The sequence below is a fragment of the Talpa occidentalis genome, unplaced genomic scaffold (assembly GCF_014898055.3).
Source record: "Talpa occidentalis isolate TD23 unplaced genomic scaffold, MPIMG_talOcc4v2.1 talOcc4.15, whole genome shotgun sequence".
In the NCBI taxonomy this organism is placed as follows: domain Eukaryota; kingdom Metazoa; phylum Chordata; class Mammalia; order Eulipotyphla; family Talpidae; genus Talpa; species Talpa occidentalis.
Window position 1 is genome coordinate 26,945,685 of NW_023601543.1, and position 25,886 is coordinate 26,971,570.

At 41.8% G+C, this 25,886-nt stretch overlaps 1 protein-coding gene across 8 annotated transcripts in view; it reads right to left on the reverse strand.

Annotated features, from left to right (window-relative positions):
* The window catches only part of TMEM164 (transmembrane protein 164), a 150,606-nt gene that overhangs the window by 57,017 nt on the left and 67,703 nt on the right, over positions 1-25,886 (reverse strand). For 7 of the 8 annotated variants that reach the window (XM_037512078.2, XM_037512074.2, XM_054695614.1 and 4 more), the window contains one exon: positions 4,483-4,549. In XM_037512078.2, coding sequence (XP_037367975.1) covers positions 4,483-4,542 — 60 coding nt within the window. In that variant the 5' untranslated portion in view covers positions 4,543-4,549. Of the gene's footprint in view, positions 1-4,482; positions 4,550-18,256; positions 18,290-25,886 lie in introns of those variants that run through there. The other variant, XM_037512076.2, reaches the window with a different exon arrangement.

A 25,886-nucleotide genomic window follows, 5' to 3' on the forward strand; every position in this document is an offset into this window, starting at 1 on the left:
CTTTCAGTTCCCCACTAATCTAATCATCAATAGGTCCATGATGCAGTTTTCCTCCAAGAAGCAAAACAGAAATCACCTTTAAGCCCCTTTATCTGAAGTCAGAAAGAAACCTTCTCTGGAACCCAGGCAGCAACAAGCACTTACTTGTAATAGGGACCATTGGAATACACGTTCCTTCTTTGAGGTGCCAGCTTCTAAGATGGAGAACCAGGGAAAACTAGACCTGGGCATTCTCTAGCTGGTCTTTGAATCCCATGCCAATGAGTCTCAGGACAGAACACGAAAATTCACTGGTGACCCCACATCCTTTAGCTGAAGGTGGCAACTTCCTCCAACTCCCTCCGTCTTTATGTATGTGAGTGTACATATGTCTGTGTTACTGGAACACACACTAATTATTTCATTTTATCTTCCTTGCTTCCTTGTTACTGCTAATGAGGGAAAAAAAAATAGGGATTAGAAAGATAAAGGGCCAAGAAAGGAAGGAAGGACAAAAGAGAAGTAAAAAGCTGGCTTCCTGCCTAATTGGATCATCAAGCTTAAGGGTTGCCTACCTTCCTGGGTCTCATTTTAAGGTCATCTGAACTCAAACAAGAGGTTGCAAATCAAAGGTACTGAAAGTCAGGAGTTCAAGAAGTATCCCAACCATTCTAACAACCAGATCAAAGTCAGTGGCCAAGCCACATGCAAATGGAGCTTGCTCACACCATGAGCTTTTCTTGGTTTCATTTTCAAAAAAGAGCACCAAGATTATTCACCAGAATGATTTGACTAACCAGTTAAGAAAGAGCTTGTCCAAGTAATTTCATCTGTAAGGAAAGGTATTTAAACATTCTTGACAAGCTGACTGGCTATAGTTTGGCATTTATTTGTAAAGTATTGGGTTGTATAAGAACTATAACGACAAATCTGCCAAGAGAGGGGGGAAAAAGTGGAGAGAGAAAGGAAGGAAGAAGGACTGAGGGAGGGAAGGGGAACAGGAAGCGAAGAGGGGAAGGAAAAGGAGGGGGAGAGGGAGAGGGAGAGGTGGGAGCAGGAGAGAAAGGGTTTTCTGTATAGAGTAGTAAACTATTGTGGGCAGAACTGGGTCCCTCGAAAACCACCTGTGGTGCAGCCCTGACCCCTAGCACTTCAGAAAGTGACTATATTTGAGCAGGAATATAGGAGAACCAAATAAGACATCAGTGTAAAAAATAAAATAAAAACAGTACAAAACACAGCAAAGCAAAAATGGACAATTATGAATCAGAGACCTACTGCAGGGGAGGAGGAGGGAGAGGGATCAGAGGGAGGCAGGAAGGAGCACAGGGGACTGAGGTGATGGTGCCCAGGTGCACTGGGGAAGGAAACTCTGTGGGGACAACACCTGAGGGGGTAGGGGAAGCAAATATTGTTTAAAAATGAACAGTGATGTAAAAAAAGATAAAAAGAATTTTAAAAATTAAATAATTAAAAACAAGCCAAAAAAGTTACTATATTTGAAAAGGACATTTAACAAGGCGATTAAGCATAAATGAGCCCATTGGGGTGCACTCTAATCCAATCTAACTGTAGTCCTTATGAGAAAGAGGAGATTTAGACAAACACAGACACACCAGGGATATGTGCGCACAGAGAAAAGATCCTGTTCCAAGGGGCTGGCAGCCACCTGCAAGCCAAGAAAGGCAGTAGAGAAAACCAATGCTGGTGGTACCCTGACCTTGGGGATAACTGTATCTATGTTTATTATGAGGATTAATGAAATTGGTCCATGGCACACACTTCGAATAGTACCTGGCACACAGCAAGCACCCCGAAGTGGCAGCTACTATCTCTGCCACGGTGGATGTTAGGAGTTACAGCACATCAGCGGGCCCAGTGAAGACAGAACACAAACATGGATTAAATGAAAACTTCACCACCCACCTGCTAACCAACTCCAGGTATGTGAATGAGCCATGGGGTCTTTGTTTTCAAGCTTCGCAATGCGACTTATAATGGCTGTGTATACCCAGTGATTCTACAAAGGGGAGATTTGTTTGGCTCCCCTTGAGGGGACAGTCCCACTAGGAAGAGAGCTGAAGGTGAGCTGTTTAGGGGAACCACTTCCACCTCAACTGATGCAGAGACTGGCCAGAGTTGTGGGCTGGATGCCTCAAATTCAGGATTACTCTATGAGTCCAAGGAGAAATTTTCTGATATGCCTCTGGAAATCTGAGAGGGCTACAGAAAATGGAGAAAGCTGCTCCTGCTCTGCCTGACCTATAATACCCTGAGAAAACAATGACACAATAACCTGACAGGTGGAAAAAGATAGCATCGGATCCACTTCTCTGCCTTAGCAGGCTCTGTCCTCAGGTTGGGTTCCTTCTGTCCCTGTTCACACATCCCTGAGCCAGAAAGGAGTGTTTTCAGTTTGTTTAATTTGCACCATTCTTGGGGACCATCCCCTACAGCTCTGAGACGAAAGCAGGAGTTCTAATTCTCTTGTTCACCACATGAAGCTCATGCAGGTTATATTGTGGAGACGTAGAAGGGAGAGCAAGATACTATGTGAGCAGCCTGTGCCTGCTGACCCCAGCTCACAGGGGATCACTGCACTTGAAGTACCCCTCGTGACAGAGAAAATGCTGTCTGCCCACCCCACCCCGGTGCTCTCCTCGTGAGGACTTTGGATGGTCTCTCTTAAGGTGCATTGGGCTCTTTGGAAAAAGAGAGCAAGGCCAAACAAGCCACCTGAGAATTCTGTTAAAATGCAGGTGTGATGCAGCAGGTGTTAGGTGGAACCCAAGATTCTCATTTCTAACAAGCAGCATCGATGTGATGCTGGTCCTCAGACCACACTATGAGTTCCCCACACTGAGAGTGACATTGAATCATGAGCTCATAGGACCCTGATTCAAGAGCGATCTGAGGACCCCTGCAATTGGCATCACTTGGACACTTGTTAAAAATGTTCATTTCCTGGCATTACACCAGACCCTTTCAGTCAGACCTTCTAAGGATGGAGTCTGTCAAGCCTGGTTTTTTAACCATTCCTTCCAGTGATTGCTGCACTTTAATTGTCAGAAATGCTGCACAAAATCAGTGGTTCTCAACTGCAGCTCTGCCTTGGAAGGTACTTTTTAATACACTGTGCCAAATCTGCATCACAGATCAAGAACTCACATTCTCTAAGGGTAGGACCAGGACAAAGAGTGGTTTTTATTCATGAATTTGGGGGGGGGCGGTCTGTGTGTGTGTGGTACCCCTAGGTGAGCCGAGAGCACAATGAGGGTTCATCACATGAGGGTTCATCACATGAGGGTTCATGCCTTAGATTATTAATATTTTTCTTTTCATTTCTACTGATATATATATATATATATATATATATATATATATATAATCTGCACCTATAAAAGTGTAACAATCATGGCACGCAGACCTCTCCTGCCTTGCCTGCTGCTCCCCTCAGCAGTGTACTTTGTCAGTCTGCCTGTTCTGTTCCCCACTCTGGCTGTGGTGAATTCTCTCACCCTCCCGTGCTTCTGACTGTACCCAGCGCTTATATAAATAAATAAATAAATAAATAAATAAATCTTTTTTTTTTTTTTAAATGTAACAATCATAAGGATTTACATGAGTATTTTGTGGGAATGGAGTAACTAAATCCTGAGAGCAAACTGTAGCTGTGATTGTACAATCAAGAGCCTAGGGCTCTGTTCTAACTCTGCCACTTAGAATTTACGTGACTCCCTGAACTCCCTGTCTTCCTCTGTAGCAAGAGGTCATAATAATTGCCCTACCTATCTCACACAACTTAAGTGAAAAGACCTTGAAACACTATGAAATGCTATCCAAAGAGAAAGGATTATCATTTAGAGATTTAAACTCTGATATTAATATATGAAGCAAATTTCAGTCATGAAAACTGAAAGAAGTAGGAAGGAGTGCACAAGTGGTTTCTTGCCCTAAACTTTCCTACCTGGCCTGCTAATCCCCCCACAGTCCCACATATGGGGGTCGGAATACGAGGCCCTGCCATCTCAGCCTTGTCGCTGTTTCCTTCTAGGCTGGTTTATCACCCAACTGACTTGACCTGCACTTATGGTGGAGGGTGTGGCCCAGGCTGCCACTTGGTTTTGGGTGAATTGGGAAGGAATCTCATTTTGCCCAGGCAGCCCCTTGGTGAAGCAGAAAGCCATTGAGCACTGTCTAATGATGGGGGTCTCCTCTCCCTCTCACCCCCCATTTTCTCCACCAAATTTCTCCAGGGATTTCTGCAAGTATTTTGATTTGTCCTGGTTCTAAGATAAAACCCCGAATTCCAAAAATTACTCCCACTCCCATCAGTCTCCCCTGCATTGAAACAGGACTGTGTCAAGCCTCAACATTGAAAAAAGGTATTTTAAAACTCACACGGGCACATGAGCTGAGGACAAGGAGAATCACTGAATAATGAAGGTGTGAGCCAACACTGTTTCATATGCTGCTGGCATGTTCCTGAAAGAATCTACTTACCAGCCGGGTATTTACCACAGGAAACAGCAGGGCCAGAAGAGCTCCATTCAACATGTGCATCTGTAGCCTAGAGAGGAAAAAATAAAGACCAGGTCACGATCGGATTCTGATGCAGTGAAATACAAAAATGGGTCAGGTTATGCCATGCCATATGGGAGAGCATGTAAACAGGCTGCTCTCTGTGCAAAATGGCACTGGCATTGGCACATAAACAAAATAAATTGAAAGCAGCATGTTTTGTATTAACTGAAATGTTCTGAAGAGCACCGCCACTGCCTCCAAATCCCCCAAACACTTCCTGAGCACTCTGGTTACAACACTTCATTACATAATGAGCTGTGTGCTCCCTAAACAGTCAGTCAGTCCCAATCAAGGGCTTCAACTGCTGCAGCTCAGGCGGAATTAGAGAAGGGACCTTCAGGGACCAAGTGCTCTGTTATTACAGTAAAGACCTATTTGCTGCCATTTACACAACCATGGCCAATCCCTTTCCTCAAATAGAGACCTGGGCATAAAAAGGTTAGTATAACCCAGGGAACCATCTACAAGGTTTTACAAACTGTGCCCCCCAACTTTCTTAGGAATGCCTTCGAGGGGCTGCTGCAGAAGTGGGTTGGCCAGAGTTGGCAGCTCCAGCTTTCTTTGATCTATTTTACCTATTGAGCTCCATGATGTAAATACAAAACAAAAAAGATAAGGACAAAACCACTGATCTCCAGCGTTGGGTAGTGGTACTATTTCCTATTATCAGTTAGACTGCATACTAGAAGCCCTTTATAAGTCAAATTCTCTTTGTGAGGGCTCTTAAACAATTTCCACCACTATTCAAGGGAAGAGTCCTTTGCTACTATGGGGAAGCAAAAAATGAAAGTCTGTTCCTCCTGAAGAAAAGCAGATTTGCTACGTCAGGTAAAACCACTGCTGAGTCAACCTGCCTCTTAGACCCCAAGTCACTCCCTTGACCTCATTTGCTCTAGATCTTTTTCTCTTGCTGCTTCCCTTACACACATTCACACAGCAGCTCTGCAATACCATAGCTTCTCCTATTCCCTGACTGGGAAAGCAGTGTACACCTTGAAAACCCCCTAGAACTTTAGCTCTTCTCTTGGAGTTCACAATACCATAGATTTTCAATACACCATAGTGTACCACAGATTAAGAGAGGCTACAAGGAGCCCCAAGGGAACAACACAGGAGTCCCAAGACTGCTTTTCATATCCCCTAGTCTGCTTCTTGTTGCTGGTACTGATTACCAATGCCACGATGATGTCCTGAGCATGTACAGTGAACATATTCTTAACAAGTATCTAATGAACTGCTTTATTGAACTCTCTCATTACATTTTTACAGCAAGTGTCAGTAACATTTCTATATAGCAATCACATAAAATTGAAAACCAAAATTTTTAAAACACTATTATAATATCTCACCCCCAAATTGAAATACTCAGGTATAAATCACATAACATATATAAAGAATACATATGCCGAGGCTTGCAAACTGCTGGTAATAGAAATTAAACCAAGACCTCCATAAATATAATGACATCCTCTGTTCAAGGATCGAAAGGCTCAACATAGGAAAGATGTCAATTCTCATCAAAATAATCTTTAGACTCATGCAATGCTGATGAAACCCCCAGCAGGACACTTTGTAAATATAGTTAAACTGACTCCAAAATCTATATAGAAGGGCGAAGAAAGTAGAATACCTGAAATAATTTCGAAAAGGAAGAAAACATACTACCTGTCTTTAAGGGTTACTATAAAGTTAGACCAATCAAAAGCAATGCAATATTGGTCAAGAAGAGCATGCAAATCAATGAAAAAGAATAGTCCGGAAATTGACCTACATTGATATAGTTATTTGGTTTTTCACAAGCACAAAAGCAATTCATTGAAGGCATTGCCTTTTCAATAAAGGGTATTAGATCAATTGGAAGTCCACTTGTCCTAAGCATTATACCTTATATAAAAGTTAAACCATAAACCATAAATTTAAACAGAAAATATAAAACTATAAAACTTTTTGAAAAACATTTCATCCTCTTTAGTTAAGCAAATTCTTCTTAAACATGACACCAAAAACAAAATACATAAAAGAAAAAAATGATAAACTGAACCTAAATTTAAAATTTTTGAACTGTGAATATATTTTGAGGAAAATTAAAAGACAAGCTATAGAATGGGGTAAAATACTTTCAAACAACAAATTCAATGAAAAACTTAATCCAGAATATATAAAGAATATTCACACTCAACAATAAGAAAACAACCCAATTAAAAAATAGGTTAGAACAGATACCTCACCAAAAGAAGGTAAGTCGTGGACAGCAAATAAGCACATAAAAGGATGTTTCATATCATTAAGGAAATGCGAACTAAAAGCACTTAGTAAAATACAACTCCTCATTTATTAGAATTATTAAAATAAAAATATTAACAATAGAAAATGCTGTGGAGAAATTAGAAACCCGTAATACATTGTTGGTGGAAATATGAAATTAGGAAGAGTTTAGCAGTTTCTAATAAAGTTTTTAAAATGTTTAAAATTTTTAAATGATCTTATCATATAACTCTGCAATACTACTCCTACTGAGATGAATACTTACATTTATACTAAAACCATAACCTAGGGCCTCCCCTGGTGGCGCAGCAGTTGAGCACTGGTCTGCGAGGCTGCCTGTAGCCTCTGCAGCACCGGTTCGATCCCCGGCCACCAGCGAGGGTCCCACATGGTGCGCAGACCTCTCCTGCCGACCGCTGCTCCCCTCAGCAGTGTATTTCACCAGTCTGCCTTCCCCACTCTGGCTCTGGTGAATTCTCTCACCCTCCCGCGCTTCTGACTGTATCCAGTGCTTATATAAATGAATAAATAAATCTTAAAATAAATAAATAAATAAATAAACCATTACCTAGACATTCACAGCAACTCTATTCACAATGGACACAATCTGGAATTAGCATGACACTGTTCAGTGGTAGAATGGATAAACTGTGATACACACATACCACATAAAACCAGTCATCAATGCAACACCTTGGATGAATCTCAAAATCATTATATTGAGCAAACAAAGTCTAAAAAGGTTATACAGTAGGGTTCCATTTATAGGCATTATCTAAAGAACAAAACTGTAGTGAAGGAGAAATGATCAATGGTTGATAGGGTTTAGGCATATGGAAGGTTATCACTCTAAAGAGACTGTATGAGGAGCTTTTAGGAATGATGGAACTGTTCTATATCTGATTTTAGTGATAGTAATCTATGCATGTGCTAACACACATAGGAGAATTCCAAGAAAACAGCAGAATGTGAAGCACCAGGGCTCTGTCTCCCCAACCAAGAAGATAATTGCACTGGCAGAATCTATCTAAAGTTTTATTTATTTACACAAGCACTGGGTACAGTCAGAAGTGCGGGAGGGTGACAGAATTCACCAGAGCCAGAGTGGAGAACAGGCAGACTGACGAAATACACTGCTGAGGGGAGCAGCGGGCGAGACAGGAGAGGTGTGCACGCCACGTGGGACCCTCGCCTGGCGGCTGGGGATCAAACATGTGCTGCAGAGGCTGCAGGCAGCTTCGCAGCCCTGCGCTCAACCGCTGCACCACTGGGGAGGCCCTGCAGAATCTATCTAATATAACTGTTTTGTAACTATGTTGTCTACTGAAGGCTTGCAACTTCTAGGGGAAGGAATGGACAGTAAATTGTGGATAATTTCAGCCTCTAACTCAGCAGCAGCTACCTATTCCCCAAACACCCAGTCTAGTGGCAAGAAGCTATACACATGATGCCGAAGCAGGTTGTACACAGTTTGGGGGAGCCAGAGTGAGAAACAGGACCTTGCCCTCCCAAAAGTGGAGATCTCTGTTCCAATTCCTTCTTCTGATCACAGAAGGTGAAGAGAGAGGCAGACAGACTTTGTTAAAAAGTCCGTCCCCTCCTGCTGATTTGACTTCCAGGGGATTTAATGGAACCATGCATTTTATCCCCATTCATTTTTCTCTTTTTCCCTAACGGAAGCCAGACTCAGAATATACCTGAGAAGACCAAAAGTTTTCACTGCAAGGTATCCGCAGCCTGAAGAGAACCAACAACAAATCACAAGGCATTCGAAGACCTAAGAAAGTATGGCTCACTCAAAGGGAATAAAGAACAACCAACAGAAGCTGTCCCAAAGAACAACCAGATGGCAGACACACAAAGACTTTAAAACAACTGATTTAAAAGGCACTGAAAAAAAAATACAGGAAGACATGAAGAAACTGATGTGTGAAGAAAATGGAAATATCAATAAAGAAAGAGAAAATACAGAGAGAAATCAAAAAGAAATTCTGGAGCTGAAAAGTATAAATGACATAAAATATTTACTAGAGGAATTCAAAGGTAGATTTAAACAGACAACAGAAAGAATCAGCAAACTTTAAGATAGGAAGTCCCAATGACCACATCTGAATAGAAAGAAAAAAATGAACAAAAGTGAACCTAACAGCCTGAGGAACATGTACACATCAGCAAGAGGACAAACAAGCACTTTAGGAGCCCTAGAAGGAGGAAAGGAAAGGGCATAGCAATTATTTGAAAAAGTAATGTCTGAAACATCCTAAGTCTGACAAAAGACATACATGCGTTTGAGAAGCTCACCAAGCTCCAAGTAAAATGGACTCAGAGATTCACATCAAGACATTATAATCAAACAGTCAAAAGGCAAAGTCAAAGAATCTTGAAAACAGCAAGAGAAGCAAATCATCATATAACAAAGGCTCCTCAATAAGATTATCAGCAGATTTCTCATAAGAGATTTTGGAGGCCAGAAGGCAGTGGGCTGATAATTCAAAGTGCTAAAAGAAAAAAGAACTGTCAACCAAGAATTCTATATTCAGCAACTGTCCTTCAAAAATGAAAGAGAAATTAAGATATTTCCAGATAAACAAAAATGAGGGGGTTTGTTACAACTAGATGTGCCCTGCAAAAATGAAAATGCTAAGAAGAGTCTTAAAGTTTGAAATGAAAGGACATGGGACAGTAACTCAACTCACATTTCAGAAAAAGGTAAATACATGAGCAATTACAAACGCTACTGTTACTGGAACAACAGTTTTGTTAACTCCACCTTGTGTTTTCTACATGATTTAAGAGTCTAATACATTTATTAAAAAAATTACTAGTCTAAACGCTAGTATATTACTGTAACTTAGTAACTCCACATTTTGTTTCTACATAATTTGATGCATAAAAAACAATTTTTAGTTTATGCTTTGAGACACTTATCATATTCAGACATAATTTTGCACCATCAATAATGAAAGTGGTGGGGATGAAGCTGTAAAGGAGCATAGTTTTTGTTACAAAGCTGGTACAAATTCAAGGTAAAATGCTGTAACTTTATAATGTTAAATGTAATCTCCAAGACAACCATAGTTATAGAATATACACAAAATGATAAAGTGGTACATTACTAAAAAATCAACTAAACCCCCAAAAAAAGACAGTTATGCAGGACATGAGGGTCAAAACAAGTTGGAAGGCATATAGAAGACAAATAACAAAATGACCAAAGTCTTTCCTTATCAATAACGACTTAAAATGTAAACGGATTAAACTCTCCAATCAAAAAAGTTGGCAGAGACTCAACTTTAGATCCAAAGACACAAATAAGTTGCAAGTGGAAGAAAGGCTATACATAACATCAGACAAAACAGAATTTAAATCAAAGAAGGTTACAAGAGGCAATGAAGGGTATTATATACTACAAAAGTTTCCATACAATAAAGAGATAATTATAAACATTTAAAAACAGGCTATTAAAATACATGAAGCACAAACTGGCAGAATTGAAGAGAAAAATAGTTCTACAATAAGAGTTGGAGACTTCAGTACCCCATTATCAATAATGGATAGAATTGGCAAGCAGAGGATAAGCAATGAAAGAGAGAACTTGCACATATAATAAACCAACTAGATTTAACAGACATAAAGAGAACAATACCCTATCCAACAACAGTCTTCACAATCTTCTTAAGTGCACATGGGACATTCTCCAGAAGAGACCATATGTCAGGCCACAAATTAAGTCTCCAGAGATTTAAAGCAATAAATAACATACAAAGTATCTTCTCTGACTATAACAGGCAGGATGAAGTTAGAAATCGATATGAGAAGTAAAACTAAAAAATACACAAATTTGTGAAAATTAAACAGCACACTTTTAAACAAAACTGGAGGAAAAAATCACAAGGGAAATTATAAAATGAAACATAAATCAAAATCACAATAAGATACCACTTACAACATTAGGAAGGCTATTATAAAAAAAAAAATGTTGGATGGGCCTCCCCTGGTGGCGCAGGAGGTTGAGCACAGTGCTGTGAAGCTGTCCACAGCCTCTGCAGCGCCGGTTTAATCCCAGCCGGCCGGCAAGGGTCCCACATGGCGTGGCAGACCTCACCTGTCTTGCTCGCTGCTCCCCTCAACAGTGTATTTCATCAGTCTGCCTGTTCTGTTCCCCACTCTGTCTCTGGTGAATCCTCTCACCCTCTCGTGCATCTGGCCTGTACCCCGGTTCTTGTATAAATAAATCTTTAAGAAAAAATGTTGGCAAAGATATGCAGAAACTGAAACTCTTATGGTACAGTGGTTCCCCAAAAAATTAAAAATAGGGGCCTCCCTGGAAGTTCAAGGGGTTAAGTGTCAGTACTATGAAGCTATTGGCAGCCACTACAACACAAGTTCGATCCCCAGACAGCTGAAGCACATGGTGCAGCAGACCTCTCCTGCCTCGCCCACTGCTCCCCTCAACAGTGTATTTCAGTAGATCCACCTGTTCTGCTCCTCACTCTGTCTCTGGTGAAACCTCCAACCACCAGCCCCCACACCTCATACCTCAGCTCTTGTGTGCATAAATAAATAAAATAAATCTTTAAAAATAGAGTTACCATATGATCCAGCAATTCCACTTCTGGGTATATACCCAAATGAATTAAAAGCAAAGTGTCTAAAAAATATTTATATACCCATCTTCATAGTAGCATTATTCACAACAGCTAAAATATGGAAGCAAACCAAGTGTCTGTCAACAGATGAATGGAGAAATAAAATGTGGCATATATAAACAATATATAAAGGTATATGAAAAAATGTTCAACATCACTTGTCATCAGGGAAATGCAAATCAAAACTACCATGAGATACCATCTTACACCAGTGAGAATGGCACATATTAAAAAAACTAGCAACAACAAATGTTGGCGAGGGTGTGGAGAAAAAGGAACTCTCCTGCACTGCTGGTGGGAGTGCAAACTGGTCCAACCACTATGGAGAGCTGTGTGGAGATTTCTGGACCTACTAAACATAGAGCTTCCATATGATCCAGCAATTCCACTCCTAGGTATTTACCCAAAGGACACAGAAACATCAATTCCAAAGAACACCTGCACCCCTATGTTTATAGCAGCACTGTTTACAATAGCTAAGCTTTGGAAACAACCCAAATGCCCAAAAATAGATGACTGGATCAAGAAGATGTGGTGCATATACACCATGGAATATGACTCAACATTCAAAAAAGATAAACACATGCAATTTGCAGCAACATGGATGGAGCTGGAAGGGATCATGCTCAGCGAAATAAGCCAGAAAGAAAAAGAAAAATACCGGATGGTCTCACTCATAGCAGGAATCTAGAAAACTTAAATAAGGGACCAGGAAAATGAATAACTATAAGAAAGTGAAAATCAAAATCAACAAAAAACTACGAACCAGAGACACTTTTAGGGGGGGCGGGAGGGGAGGGATTGGGGTCAGAATGGGGGGGCTGCAATTGTATGGGGAATATAAAAATAAAATTTATTATTTTTTTAAAAATAAATAAATAAATAAATTTTACACTTACAAAAAAAATAAATAAAGGTATACAATATACAATAATATACAATATCATTCAGCCTTAAAAAGAAAATTCTGACCTATGCCACAATGTGGATAAACCTGAAGGACAGCATACTAAGCGAAATAAGCCAGTCACAAAAAGACAGATACTGCATGATTGCGCATATATGAGGTATCCATCAGAGCAGTCAAAAATAGAGATAGCATGTAGAATGATGGTTCCCAGGGGCTGGGGCCAGGGGGGAATGGGAGTTACTGCCGAATTGGTACAACATTTGAGAGTTGCAAGATGTAGAGTCTAGAGATGATGGTGGTGACATTTGCAGAACAATGTAAATGTACTTAACATCACTGAAATCATTAACATGTTTTATTTTAAGGAGGATGTACTTTACTAATATTTAAAAAATGGGAGGAAAATCTCATATAATAAATTGACTTTTTTGGTATATAAGTATATGATAAATAGAATTCAAAAATATATGAGAATCAAAACACTGAACTCCCCAGTCATAATTCCTATAACCAAAAAATGAGTGATCCAAGATTCTAAGCCTCTTAAACAATATTTTTGATTTATTTTTTATTACACCAAAATTTTCCAACATATAGAAAAGTAGAAATATAAGAGCCTCTATGTCCACCATCCAGCTTTAATAAATTTGAACATCACTAATTCAGTTGAAGCTCTGTGTACCCTTCCTGAATACCATTCATCTCTTCCATTCCCTAACCAGAGGGAAATTTTTTTCTGAAGTAGTGGGCTTCCTTCTTTTTTTTGTTTTTTATATATTTATTACATTTGTATTCATCCACAAAAATACAGTGTTTACATGTTATTCCCGTTATAAATGATAAACATTATATGTATATAATGACTTACATTTTTAGTCAAGATGCCTTGTACTTATTCATGTAACTCTATTTTATCTTTTTCATGGCTACATATTATTCAATTTTATGAATTCATCACACGTTATCTATTCTTTGTTTATGGATGTCTCCATCTACTCTTTTCCCTTCAGCCAGCAGCCACATTGAGATTTATAGTCTGTAATTTGTATGTGAAAAACAACATATCTGTTTCCATCATCTCAGAGCCCAGGGTCCTTCCACTCTGACCATCTATCAGCCTTGAGAGTGTGCAGATTTTGCTCATTGTGTGAACTCCCACAGCAAAGGCTGTCACGTGGCAGGGAATGCAATTAGGACCTTACATTTCAGAACTCACATAGTAGAAATCATGACAACAGCTGAATCTAGGTGTAGGTCATGCTTGGGTTCAAATTACTCCCATGCTCGCTTTTTTATATGTTTGAAATTTTTCAGAATGAAAGGTGGAAAATAAACAAGAAAAGCAAACTTATTTTGTCCCTATGGAAAGCACTATGAAGGTTTCTCAAAATACTAAAAGTAGAGCTACCATATGATCCAGCAATTCCACTCCTAGGTTCCTACCTGAAGAATACAAAAACACTACTTATTTTAAAGGATGCATTTCTATCTTCCTTGCAGCATGATTTACAATAACCAAGTTAAGGAAACAACCTAAGTGCCCAAAGACAGGTGAGTGGATTAGGAAGATGTGGTATATATACACAAAGGAATACTACTCAACAATCAAAAATGTAAATTCTTGCCATTTGCAACAACATTGATGGAACTGGAGAGAATTATGTTAAGTGAAATAAGTCAAAATGAGAAAAAAACCAAACACTGGATGGTATCACATAAATGTGGAATATAGAGAAACACTCATAGGGTCAGATAAAACCAAACCAATAGCAAACCCTAGACATCTGACTATAGAACTGGGGCTACCAGAGGGAGAGAGGGAAAGGAGAGAGTAAAGTGGGGAAGGAGCACAATGGACTACGATGAGGGATTATGGGTAGCTTGGTGGCAGGTGTGGCATGCTTACACATGAGGAGTGTGATACTGTATCTCTAAATCATAAACATTGTAAAGCAGTGTTGCCTCACTAAAAATAAATATATAGGAAACAGCATTTATTTAAAGCAAAAAAAGGGAAAAGTAAAGAAAAGCAAACTAGTACAACAGGAAGGCTTGGCTGGCTTTGCCTGTGGGCACAAATATAATGAATTCCCTGGTTGCAACTGGTTTCCCACTTACTTGTTCTTCACCAGATGGGGCCATACAACTGCAGAAGCTCCAAAACTCATTTTTCTTGTGAAGTTTAGGATGCTGGCCAAGGTCCCCATCTGGAAGGTGCTCAACTAGTAAAAGCAGCCACTTATTTGAAAGCAACTTTCATCCTCTAACTACTTATCTGAGTGAGAGCAATTTTCATTCCCAGGGACCCAATCCTACCAGCGAAGTAGGTACTCAGCTGGTAAAACATCCAGACAAGCATCATGTCACATTATTATTAACATTTACTGATTACTTAGTGTGAGATAATAGAAAATATATACACGTTGGTTTCTGCTCCCAGCTCTTGTGTCACGGAGCTCCTAAAACCCTTGTAATTTCCTAAGTGATGAGAGCATCAGGAGAATCTTTTGTTCTAGTGATGCAGCTCCAGGTAGACTTCTGGGTGGCTCCTGGGTGGGTGCTGGTTAGTAGGAAGAGTCAGCCATGGTTAGAAGGTTGGAGTTTTCAGCCCACTTCCAATTCTCCAGAAAGGGGAGAGGGGCTGGAAATGGAGTTAATATTTGATGCCTAGAAGAGAAGTTCCCTAAAATTTCAAAAGCAAGGAGTTCAAAGATCTCCCAGATAGGTGAACAGATGTGCGTACAGGAGAGTGATGTACCACCACTCCATGGGGACAGAAGCTTCTGCACCTGAAGCCCTACTTGTAACCAAGTCAGACAGGAATTGTGGGCAACATGAGGACCTTGTGACTGGCATCTGAAATGTGGGAGGGAGCGGTCTTGTGGGACTGAGGTCCTAACCTGGGTGATCTGACACTATCTATCTCCAGGTAGACAATGTCAGAATTTGAGGTGAATTTCAGGACACCCAGCTGTGTCACAGAATTGCTTGATGTGGGAAAACCCCACAAATTGGTGACCAGAAGTGCCAAATGGGAAGTGTTCTATGTGAATAGTGGAGACAGACCAGAGGGGAAAACTAGGTTTTTCTAACCACTTAGTCTGTGGATCATCTCATCTAATTTTATCACACCACTCAAGGAAATGTACCTTGACTGAGACTGCAAGCCTTGCTCAGAGGCTTCTAAGTAGAATCACAACTACAACCTAAGCCACCTACTTCTGCTACATGATTTGAGATTCCTTCAACACATATCTAAGTAAATGTTAAATAACTGGGTATTTGTTAAATACATCATCTTAGACTTTCCAAATAATGGACTACTAAGCAGTGATGAGAAGATTAAAAAATACTTAGAGTTGTGTATGTATTAGAAAGTAGCATATGTAGAATCATCCCAATTTTGTTGTTACATAATGGGTATACATACACAGAAGACTGGGAAAATCTTATACATACATATTGGCAGAAGCACTATGATTTTCTTCATTACTTTTTGTAATATTGGCATTTTCTTTACTTTCAACATGGATCACATTCATAATGGAAATGAAACTGTAGTATTTCTTCACTCCCTTCTACACAGGTCCTACATACTTTACCCAAACCTTAAAATGCTGTACCACTTTATCCCCCTGGAATTTCTTTTCTCCAACTATAGTATAGTAGATTCTGTACCTTAAGGACTGGGTGGGCTGATAAAATATAAAATATAAAATGATCAATCCCCATTCCTATGCTGAGAAATGCATGCCTTCCATGTTTCCCCAGATGGGAAAAGTGATCTGAATCTCCAGCATTCCTTTAACCCAGATATGACATTCACCCAAATATGCCATTAAAGTGGAACAGGAAGAGAAGAAATCAAAACCTTCAGAGAGACTTCCGGCAGAGTATTTGAGATTAAAATACTGAATCAGAAAATATGGTCCAAAGCTCCTAGAAGAGTACAAAACTGAATATGGCTGCACAGGGAAGAAAGAAACTTCCACTGTATATGGAAGGAGAGGAGGAGGTAGGTGAGCGACCGAGAGCTCCTTCCCTCTCTGAGCACTGGGGAAGCATGGATGCGGATGCTGGGCCACAATCTGACAGCTCGAGGGCTCCTTGGAAAGCAGGCACTTCAGCAACATTCCACATAAGACAGGAAACTGGTCTCCTTGAACTGCTGCGCACTTAACTATGGATATTCCAGGTTCCTGGTCTCCTTCCCTTTTAAAATCTGTAGCATTCATCAGTAGGGCTTTCTCTCCCTTGCTCAGAATAGTCTTCATAAAGCTGCTCAGGTCTAAGGCTACGTCCCAAAGACCTCCTTCAGTAATGGGCCCAAGCTAAGTGAGATAGCTGCCACTTCCGAGGTGAGGTGTCAAATGTCTGCTGCTTTTTAAGTTGCAGAGCAGCTGATCTGTTGAGCACTGGGAAAGAGGTTACTGAGGGGGGTAAAATCATCCCAATCATCCCAGGACATTAAGACACAACAGGTTTAACCTGAGGCATCATGTAAATCCAGGCCAGTTCAAGAGATGTGAGTCTCCCTACGAAAAGTCATGCCGTCTAAAAATTTGAGAGTGTAATAAAAGGGAACTAGAAAGACAGTGGGGCCACGGGGCTACTGAACTCCTGTAATATGATGTAGCCCAAAGGTGAAAGGGCATCAATTTTGCAATGCCAAGATCCCGTGTCAGGCCCTTCTAATTCCCCTCACGCATCGGCATGCTTCCCTCACCTACCTCAGCTCACACCCTCGCCTGCAGTCCTCTCTCCATCCAGCAAGGCACCCCATGTTCTCTGCAGCACAGATGAAATTTCATCTCATCTTCAAAAGCCTGCCCAGACTGAGTCAGCAGATACTCATGACCAAATAATCCTACTTCCAACACAGATGCACTCCTCTCCATGTGCACAGGAAAATGAGCAGATTTAAGGGTTTTAGTGGGGGCCGGGGGAACACCTTAAGCTTGCCGAGGCAGAAGATGTGCGCCAACTCTCTGTGCTGCACTTTTCCCACCCAGGGTGGGGTGGGGGGAGAGTTCTCTGCCATTCAAACAGCACCACTCAGTGACTCACCCATGAGTCCCCAACCCTCGCAGCACACACTTGGATAACCAAGCACGCTAAGCAGTGGGTGTGTACCAGGCAGCTGAATTGTGTGCTCACAGCTCAAAGCAGGATAAATCTTAATAACCCTACCCTTTTCCTTCATCCATTCCTTCAAAATACCCCAGTGCAGGGAAAAGAGAACCCCCAAATGCTGGCTTCTCTGAGAGGCTCTCGGCCCCTTGTGAAACCAAGAATGTTGTCCCTTCTAAAAACAGCAGCCAGGACCCCAAAGAGCAAGCTGGAAGCTAAGAGGCTGCCTGCACTCAGACCCTTCCCTGGTGGTCGGATTCATAGAGATTGGGATGGGGGATTACAGGGTAAGGAAAAATGTCAGGCTTTTCTGCCCTCCCACCATCAGGATAGATGATGGATCGTTGCGGTCCTGAATGCATGCCTGATGGCGGGAACCTGGAGTAGGGTGTGGGCAGAGGTAGATGGGATTCACCTGGGCTAAGACTTTGCTTTTAAGGGCAGAGTCACGGGGACGCCAGCAGAAGCCGAAAGAGAAGCCGAGAAAGAAGCAGCAGAAGCCGAGACAGAAGCAAGAGAAGCAGAAGCTGAGAGAAGGCTGAAGAGCCCAGAGTGAAGACCTGCTGGGGGCTGGGAGGCCTGCCAGCCTCCCGGCCCCCCAGCACCCCTGCCTGCCATATGCCTGCTGAACCCCAATAAAAGGCCTGCAAAAACCACTGACTCCTCTTTCACCCGGTCTGCTGGATATTAGAAAACCTGCACTGTGTCCATTCCTTACCCTAGAGAGATGAGTACTTACTCCCACGGGATGATGACACCCTCCTTCGGCCTGGATAACAGACCCAACAGAGAGACCAGGAACACCAAAGCACCCTCCACGGCCCAAGGCTGCTCCCAGACACAGGCCTGAAGTTCAGGGGACTGGTGGCATCCTTCCCTCCTGCCCTTCTCCCCCCCCCTTCCCTTCTGTGCTTGATGATTTAATTGCTCTAAACTCAAGGTTAGTATCAGCTGCAATGGAGACATCTTGGCTTTGTCCTCGCTTCAGCTTTAGGTTGGGGGGGATAATGTAGATGGCACACGACATGCCAATTCAGCTCCAAGACATTAAATTAAACATCATTAAATGCCCTGAGCAGATGGGAGAGTCAGGTGGGATGTGAGGCTTTTTCCAGGATGGGGTCAAGCTGGGGGCTGCCAAAACCAGAGCTGGGAAGGAGTATCCTCTCCACACCACTGAGAGAAAAGCCCTAAGGGCAGCATTGTTTCCACATGCAAAGGGTCCACGCTAACAAGTGAGTCCTGATGGCACAAGAATTTTGGCAAGAAGGTGCAGAAACAGCTGACTCAGACCAGCGGCTGCTCATTTTTGATCTAGTGAGTCTGTTGTGCTTAGTAACTAAAAAGCTAGGATTTTCCAGCCTTGGGAAGAGACCAAATCATCTACAAGAAGCATCACCAGTCGCCAACTGTACTACTTTAAGCAAAATGGAAGGGCTGGCTGCCTTTTTAAAGTTGCATTGATACGAATACTTCTGACAGCTGCAGAGGTTTCCCAAGCTTCGAAGTTGAAAATTTCTGCACTGATCCTTATGCCAAAAAGGGCATCTATGAACTCTGTATCTATCTCCCTAAAGACAATGGGATGATGCCACCAAGATGAATTACAGCTTTCTAGAACCCCACTGCCAATAAGGTATTGAAAGGTCTGTCCCCCTGACTTCCAAAGTAACACAAGATCACTGTCCTGCTGTCCACATGCAGTTTTCTTCTCCTTCCTTGCCTCCCTTCTTTGCCTCCCTTTCTTTCTGGGCTTGATTTAGTTGCTCTCAACCCAAGGTTAGTGAAATATGGTCCTCCTGTTATGTTCTGGGGCCTTTTTTTTTTCGCTGTGCTAAACATAGATAACATAAAATTTATCATCTTAGCATTTTAAAGTATATAGTTCAGTGGCATTATTTACATTCACCATCAGCCATCTCTAGAATTTTTACCTGAGCTCCTTTTGGTTTTGTAAATAAAGTTTTATTGGAACACAGCCAAACTCACTTGTTTATTGTGTATGCTGCTTTCATGCTACAACAGTTACATAATTAAGACAGATCACATGGCCCACAACATCTAAAATATTTACTATCTGGCCCTTTAAGAAAAAAGGTTGCCAATCTCTACTCTAAACCAAAACAGACATTGGATTTCTAGTTTTAAATAGTGCATGGCTAACAGCCACTATCAGCTTCTCCCAGCTTTTCAATAGAATACCTATGAAGATACAGAAAAAGATAAAACTCCCCCAACCATTGAAATCTTGGACTGATTTCACTGGAAGAAATCTCCAGTTAACAGTTAGTTTGATGCTGAATTGGGGGAAGAAGGGGAACCAATGTGTAGCCAATTCATGTACCAGTCTCCAGAATCCTGAAAGAAAATTGAAGACACTGGGCCTCCCCTGATGGCGCAGCGGTTGAGCGCTGGGCTGCGAAGCTGCCCGCAACCTCTGCAGCGCCGGTTCGATCCCCGGCCGACGGCGAGGGTCCCACATGGCACGCAAACCTCTCCTGCCGTCCGCTGCTCCCCTCAGCAGTGTACTTCGGTCCTTCTGCCTGCTCTGCTCCCCGCTCTGGCTCTGGTGAATTCTCTCACCCTCCCGCGCTTCTGACTGTACCCAGTGCTTGTATAAATAAATAAATGAATCTTAAAAAAAAAAAAAAAAATTGAAGACACTGCCTTCCATCAGTTAGCCTCATGGCTTAGAAATCCAGAATCCACCTACTAACCAGCAAAGTGGCAGCCATGCTTCTATTACAAGGCTACTGAGGGCAAAACAAATCAGGAACATCAAAACTGGTCTATTATCCATTCAGAGACTCCAATTTCCTCAAATTAAAAGGGTGCAAGTGGCACTGGTACTGGCATTCTGTCCTGGGAGTGGGAGTCTTCACAAAGTAAAACTCAGGTTGCAGTGCATGTGGGAGGTTATCATTTCTCACATACTTTATCTGTTCGCTATATCAGAGAACTTAGTAGTAGGAGCAGGTGATTTCATTTGGGTCCAGCTATTAGACATGAGGAAAGAGGCTAGAAGCTATGTATATCAACCTGTCCGCCGGAGCCGAAAACAGGTTCTAACTAATACCAAAGAGAATATGAGAATGGTCAAAGGCAATCCACACACGCTGTCACAAAGAATACACTGATCCTTCTTTAAATATGCATTATGTACACTCCCCAGACAGTATGGTACCTATGAAAACCTCTGGCAGCACAAGGGAAATATATATCATTCTGAAGACTTGGAAGAAGCACAACAGCCTGAATTTAGTGTTTGAGACAGAAGAACTATTTTAGATAACTGGTTGCATTCTCAGCAGAATGAGAGAAAATATGGAGTTTATCGAACAAATACAGAAAACCATTAGAATAAAACACATTGAGAAGGAAAGACAACAAGCTAGGGTGAAAAGAGCTCAGCAAAGCAAGGAAGAATTACAAAAACACTAAGAGTGTAGCAGCAAGATTAAATTTCATATTGGAGGTGACAGAGAGCAAAATCAATCAAATTCATAATAAGGAAAGCAAATCTCCAAGATATGTTGGCGTTAGAAATCCAACAAGGTGGTGTAGGGTAAAGAAAATATCAGGCTTTTCTGCCCTTCCGCCATCAGGATAGATGATGGATCCTTGTCCTGAATGCATGCCTAATGGTGGGCACCTGGAACAGGGTGTGGGCATAGGTAGATGGGATTCACCTGGGCTGAGACTGGGCTTTTAAGGGTGGCGTCACGGGGACACCAGCAGCAGCAGTAGAAGCTGAAGCAGAAGCCGAAAGAGTAGCCGAGAAGCAGCAGAACGAACGCTAGAGAGCCCAGATAGAGTGAAGACTTGCTGGGGGCTGGGAGGCCTGCCAGCCTCCCAGCCCCCCAGCCAGCACCCCTGCCTGCCATATGCCTGGTGAACCCCAATAAAAAACCTGCAAAACTACTGAAGACTCTGACTCCTCCTTTACCCGATCTTCATGGGATCAGAGAACCTGTTCTGTGGCCAGTCCTGGCCTTACAGGTGGTTATTAGGAAATCTATTAATATATCAAGTGAGGATGGGACGGTCAAAGGAGGTAAATCCAAATGAAACGCAAAACAGGTTCCAAAAAACATTAAATTTAGCAAATATTTCTGATTTTTTTTTTTTAAAAAAGGACTCTATAATGTCAGAATAAGATAATTCCCTACATTGGCAGGTATGGACAGTAATACACATGAGAAGAGGTGTGAACTAAATCATATATAGTGTTGTAAACCAACGTTACCTCAATGAAAATTAATACAATTGTAAAACAATAAAAATATAAAGGATTTCTAATGTAAACCAACAGCCAACATCATAGTCAACAGTGCAACACTAGAAACATTTCCATTTAAATCACAAAAAGCAAGGCAAGAATTCCTGCCAGTGTCACTATTATTTAACATTGTCCTGGAAGTCCTAGCCAATACAATTAGGCTTGAAATAAGGAAGGAGAAAAAGATTTACTCTTTAAAAAGTTATGTGAGAATTAACATAATTAGTTTCCAAAATAATCCAAATGAAGCATGGTGGGCAAATATAAAATATACATACTGTAGGGTAAAGATAATGTCAGGCTTTTCTGCCCTTCCGCCATCAGGATAGATGATGGATCCTTGTCCTGAATGCATGCCTGATGGCGGGCACCTGGAATAGGGTGTGGGCATGGGTAGATGGGATTCAGCTGAGCTAAGACTGTGCTTTTAAGGGCGGCGTCACGGGGATGCCAGCAGCACCAGTAGCAGCAGCAGCAGCAGCAGCAGCAGCAGCAGCAGCAGCAGCAGCAGCAGCAGCAGCAGCAGCAGCAGCAGCAGCAGCAGCAGCAGCAGCAGCAGCAGCAGCAGCAGCACAAGCTGAAGCAGAAGCCGAAAGAAGCCGAGAAGCAGCAGAACGAACGCCAGAGAGTCCAGATAGAGTGAAGACTTGCTGGGGGCTGGGAGGCCTGCCAGCCTCCCAGCCCCCCAGCCAGCACCCCTGCCTGCCATATGCCTGGTGAACCCCAAATAAAAAACCTGCAAAACTACTGAGGACTCTGACTCCTCCTTTACCCGGTCTGCATGGGATCAGAAAACCTGCACAGTGTCCAGGTCCTGCCTTTACACATACAAAAAAAAATTTGTACTGGTAATAATAAGTTTGAAATAATATAATCAGTTTGAAAGTAAAATCATAAACTACAAGCTGTTCAGGAATGACTTTCATGAGAAATATGTGGGATACACAAACGTACAAATGAACATAAAAACAAACCTGAATAAGTTAATATCCCAGGTCTCATCCTGGACGGATAAACCATTTAATTTTGGTGTGTTCTGCAATCAAGTTCCAATGATGGGAAAGGATTCCCCACTCCAACAAGCAATTCCTAGAACCAAGAGTGTCTGAGATTTCAACTAAATTTTGCTCTGTCTACCCAAAGATATTATCAGATTCCATAGATAAAGGACTCAGTCTTTAGGATGACCCCCTAATTCAGAGGTCAGTTGCAAGCCCAGCTTGCTTTTTATCTGTACTTCTGACCACTGTCTGTAAAACAGAGGTACCCATGATCACCTTTCTTGAAATAAATTAATTTCCTAGTGCAACTCATAGAACTCAGAAACATTTGACTTACTAAATTACCAATCTATTATAAAAGAACATAATTCAGAAACAGCCATTGGAAAATATACACAGGGCAGGGTATGGAGCTTCCATGTCTCTACAAGCCTCTCATTCACCCTAAATTTCTGTGTCCATCAACCGTGAAGCTCTCCATACTCTGTACTTTTGGGTTTCTTCGAAAGCTTCATTACATAGCCATAATCGATTAACTCATCGGCCACTGGTGATTAACTTTCCTAACTTCTCTCCTCCTGGAGGTCACGATGTAGGACTGAAAGTTCCACTCTCTAATCACAAGGTTGGTTCTTCTGGCAACCAGTCCCAGCTTTAAGTACTTCCAAAACTCACCTCATTCACATGACAAAAGACACCTTGATCACTCTCAATACTTAGGAAATTCCATGGCTTTGGGGGGAGGTCTATGAGGCATGAATCATGGATGAAGGCTACACTAATGAAAGTTTTGAATTAAACGAATTTCCATCAGAATTTGGGGGAGAATCTGACAAAAACATGTTAAAGTCACTTGGAAGAAAAAAAATAGTTGAGACCGGCTAAGAAAAAAGCGTGGGTAAAGTAGCAGGCTGAGATGAACAACAAAGACAAATTTGGCATGCTGGATGTTGAACATCAAATGGATGGAAAATCCAAATCCAAAAGAGAGTGTAACAGGGTGGTCCCCAGGAAAGGGGGAGGTTCCCTGCCCCTCCCAAGGGAGGGTGGAGCTGAGCAGGAAGAGGAGAAGCTGCAGAAGAGACTGAGGAAGGAAGCAGGATGGAGCCAGGAGACCTGGAGGAGGCGCATGGAGCCTAGAGACACGTGAAGAAACTGCGCTTGTCTTTTGGTCGTGGACTGGGTGACACAGATGTGGGTGAGACCCGTGGGGAGGTGACCATGGCAGCTTTTATCTTGATGTTGATTTTGCTCTTTTCCTTCCGGGCTTGTTTGGTTGTTTGTGACCCTTTTCTGTGGGTCCCCACTGGAAGATGCTTTAGACTTGTGGCAGGCTTTGGGGCCTTGTTCTGGGCCTATCCCATATGGATGGACTTTTACCCACGAGGGGACGGGTAACTTTGGGTGCTTCATTTAGAAACTAGACTCTTTGCCTTACCTGTATTGTTTCCTAGTTTTATTAAAGATCCTTCCCATTAGTCTCATGTGTTTTGTGTTGATGCGGCGGATGGCAGAACCCATTTAGTATAGGCAGGTTTGCGGGGTTTGGGCTGCCCCTCTCCTTGTCCTATAACAAGAGCGCAATGGAATAGTACAAAGAGTCCTAAAAATAAACGTTGTACTATATGAGAATTTACTTATGATGAAAATGTAATAGCAATAATTCTAGGGAAACAGTTATGCAATAAGTAGTGCTCAATTAAATGAGAATTAGGGGGGAAATAGAAGTTGTATTCTAACCTGATACTATTCACAAAATGAATTTTAGATGAACTGACAGGCTAAATATTTTAAAAACTTGAAGGGGAAATTTGAAGAAGAAAAAAACAGGAAATGAGAAAGAAAGAGAAGTCACAAGGGAGATGCTAGGGACAATCTGGACATCTTTCCTTTCCTTCTGTCTTCAAAAGGGAATCTTACTGCACAAATCTTATTGCACAAATCAGGCTGGTCCTTAATATGGGACTGAGTATTTTCCCTAAAGGTAAGTGAGACAGGTAACTTTTTTCAATGTTAGTAGAAGGATAGTAAATATAGAAGGTTTTACTCAAACCTGAATAAGGGAAAGAATTCTGTGGCTTGGATGTTGAAGGTACTAGGACTAACAAAGAAGAAAGCACCTTCTAAAAAGAAAGAACCAGTAAGAACAGTCAAATGAGTAAAAAAAAAAAAAATGGCTCAGATTCAGAGAGACAGAGCAGCACTGCATGAAACACAACAACTCTGGTACTGCTATATGCACATCACAGAGATAAGATGCCAAGAAGAGACTTCAAGGACCAAAGGCTGCCAGGCTGGAATTGTAGTACTTGGAGACACAGACAGCAAAAGAGCACCACACCCAAGGTTGCCCTGGTGGGAGACCAGGTTGAAACTCCTTAGAATCTTAGCTCCATATTCTGGATGCATGCTTTGCACTGAGGTAGACTCTCCAGAAGCAGACTTAGCAAATCATATGTTAACTGACAGGTACATAAATGAAGCACTCTGGGATATTGCCGGAACGATCATTCCTCCCTGTCAAGTGCACCATGGAAACCCTGTGGAGAATTCTGCCCCTTCCCCACCCCAAGAGAATTGCCAGCCCCTGCCCAGCATGGGGTATACAGCTTGCTAGGCATACCATACCCCTTTCCTGCAGTGACTGGGCATGCCTCCATGAAGAACACGCCAGCCTGTGCTTAGCTGGGAAGCTGACAAATTCATGCGTGGCTGGCACAGCAAAGAGTCAGTAGAGAAAGCAAGAGATGGGTAAAGTGGTAGTCAATAAACCCACAGAACATACTGGCATGAAGAACACAGCAGTGCCCATCTACACTTGATCTTAGCCAAAAGGCCGAGAAGCGATAGTGCCCATCTATTATATATTGAGATTTACAGAATTTTAAATAGGATGCTTTCATGTGTTTGACCCCTTAAATAATGACAGAATAGCAGAAAATATTTACTCAAAGTAAGGTTATAATAAGGAGTATGGGCTCTGGAGTAAAGAGACCTTGGATCAAACCCCACCTGCACTGTGTACAAGTCATTTATGCTAGTTAAATTTCCTGAGGCTCTGTGTTCTTGATCTAACTGAGGATACTGTT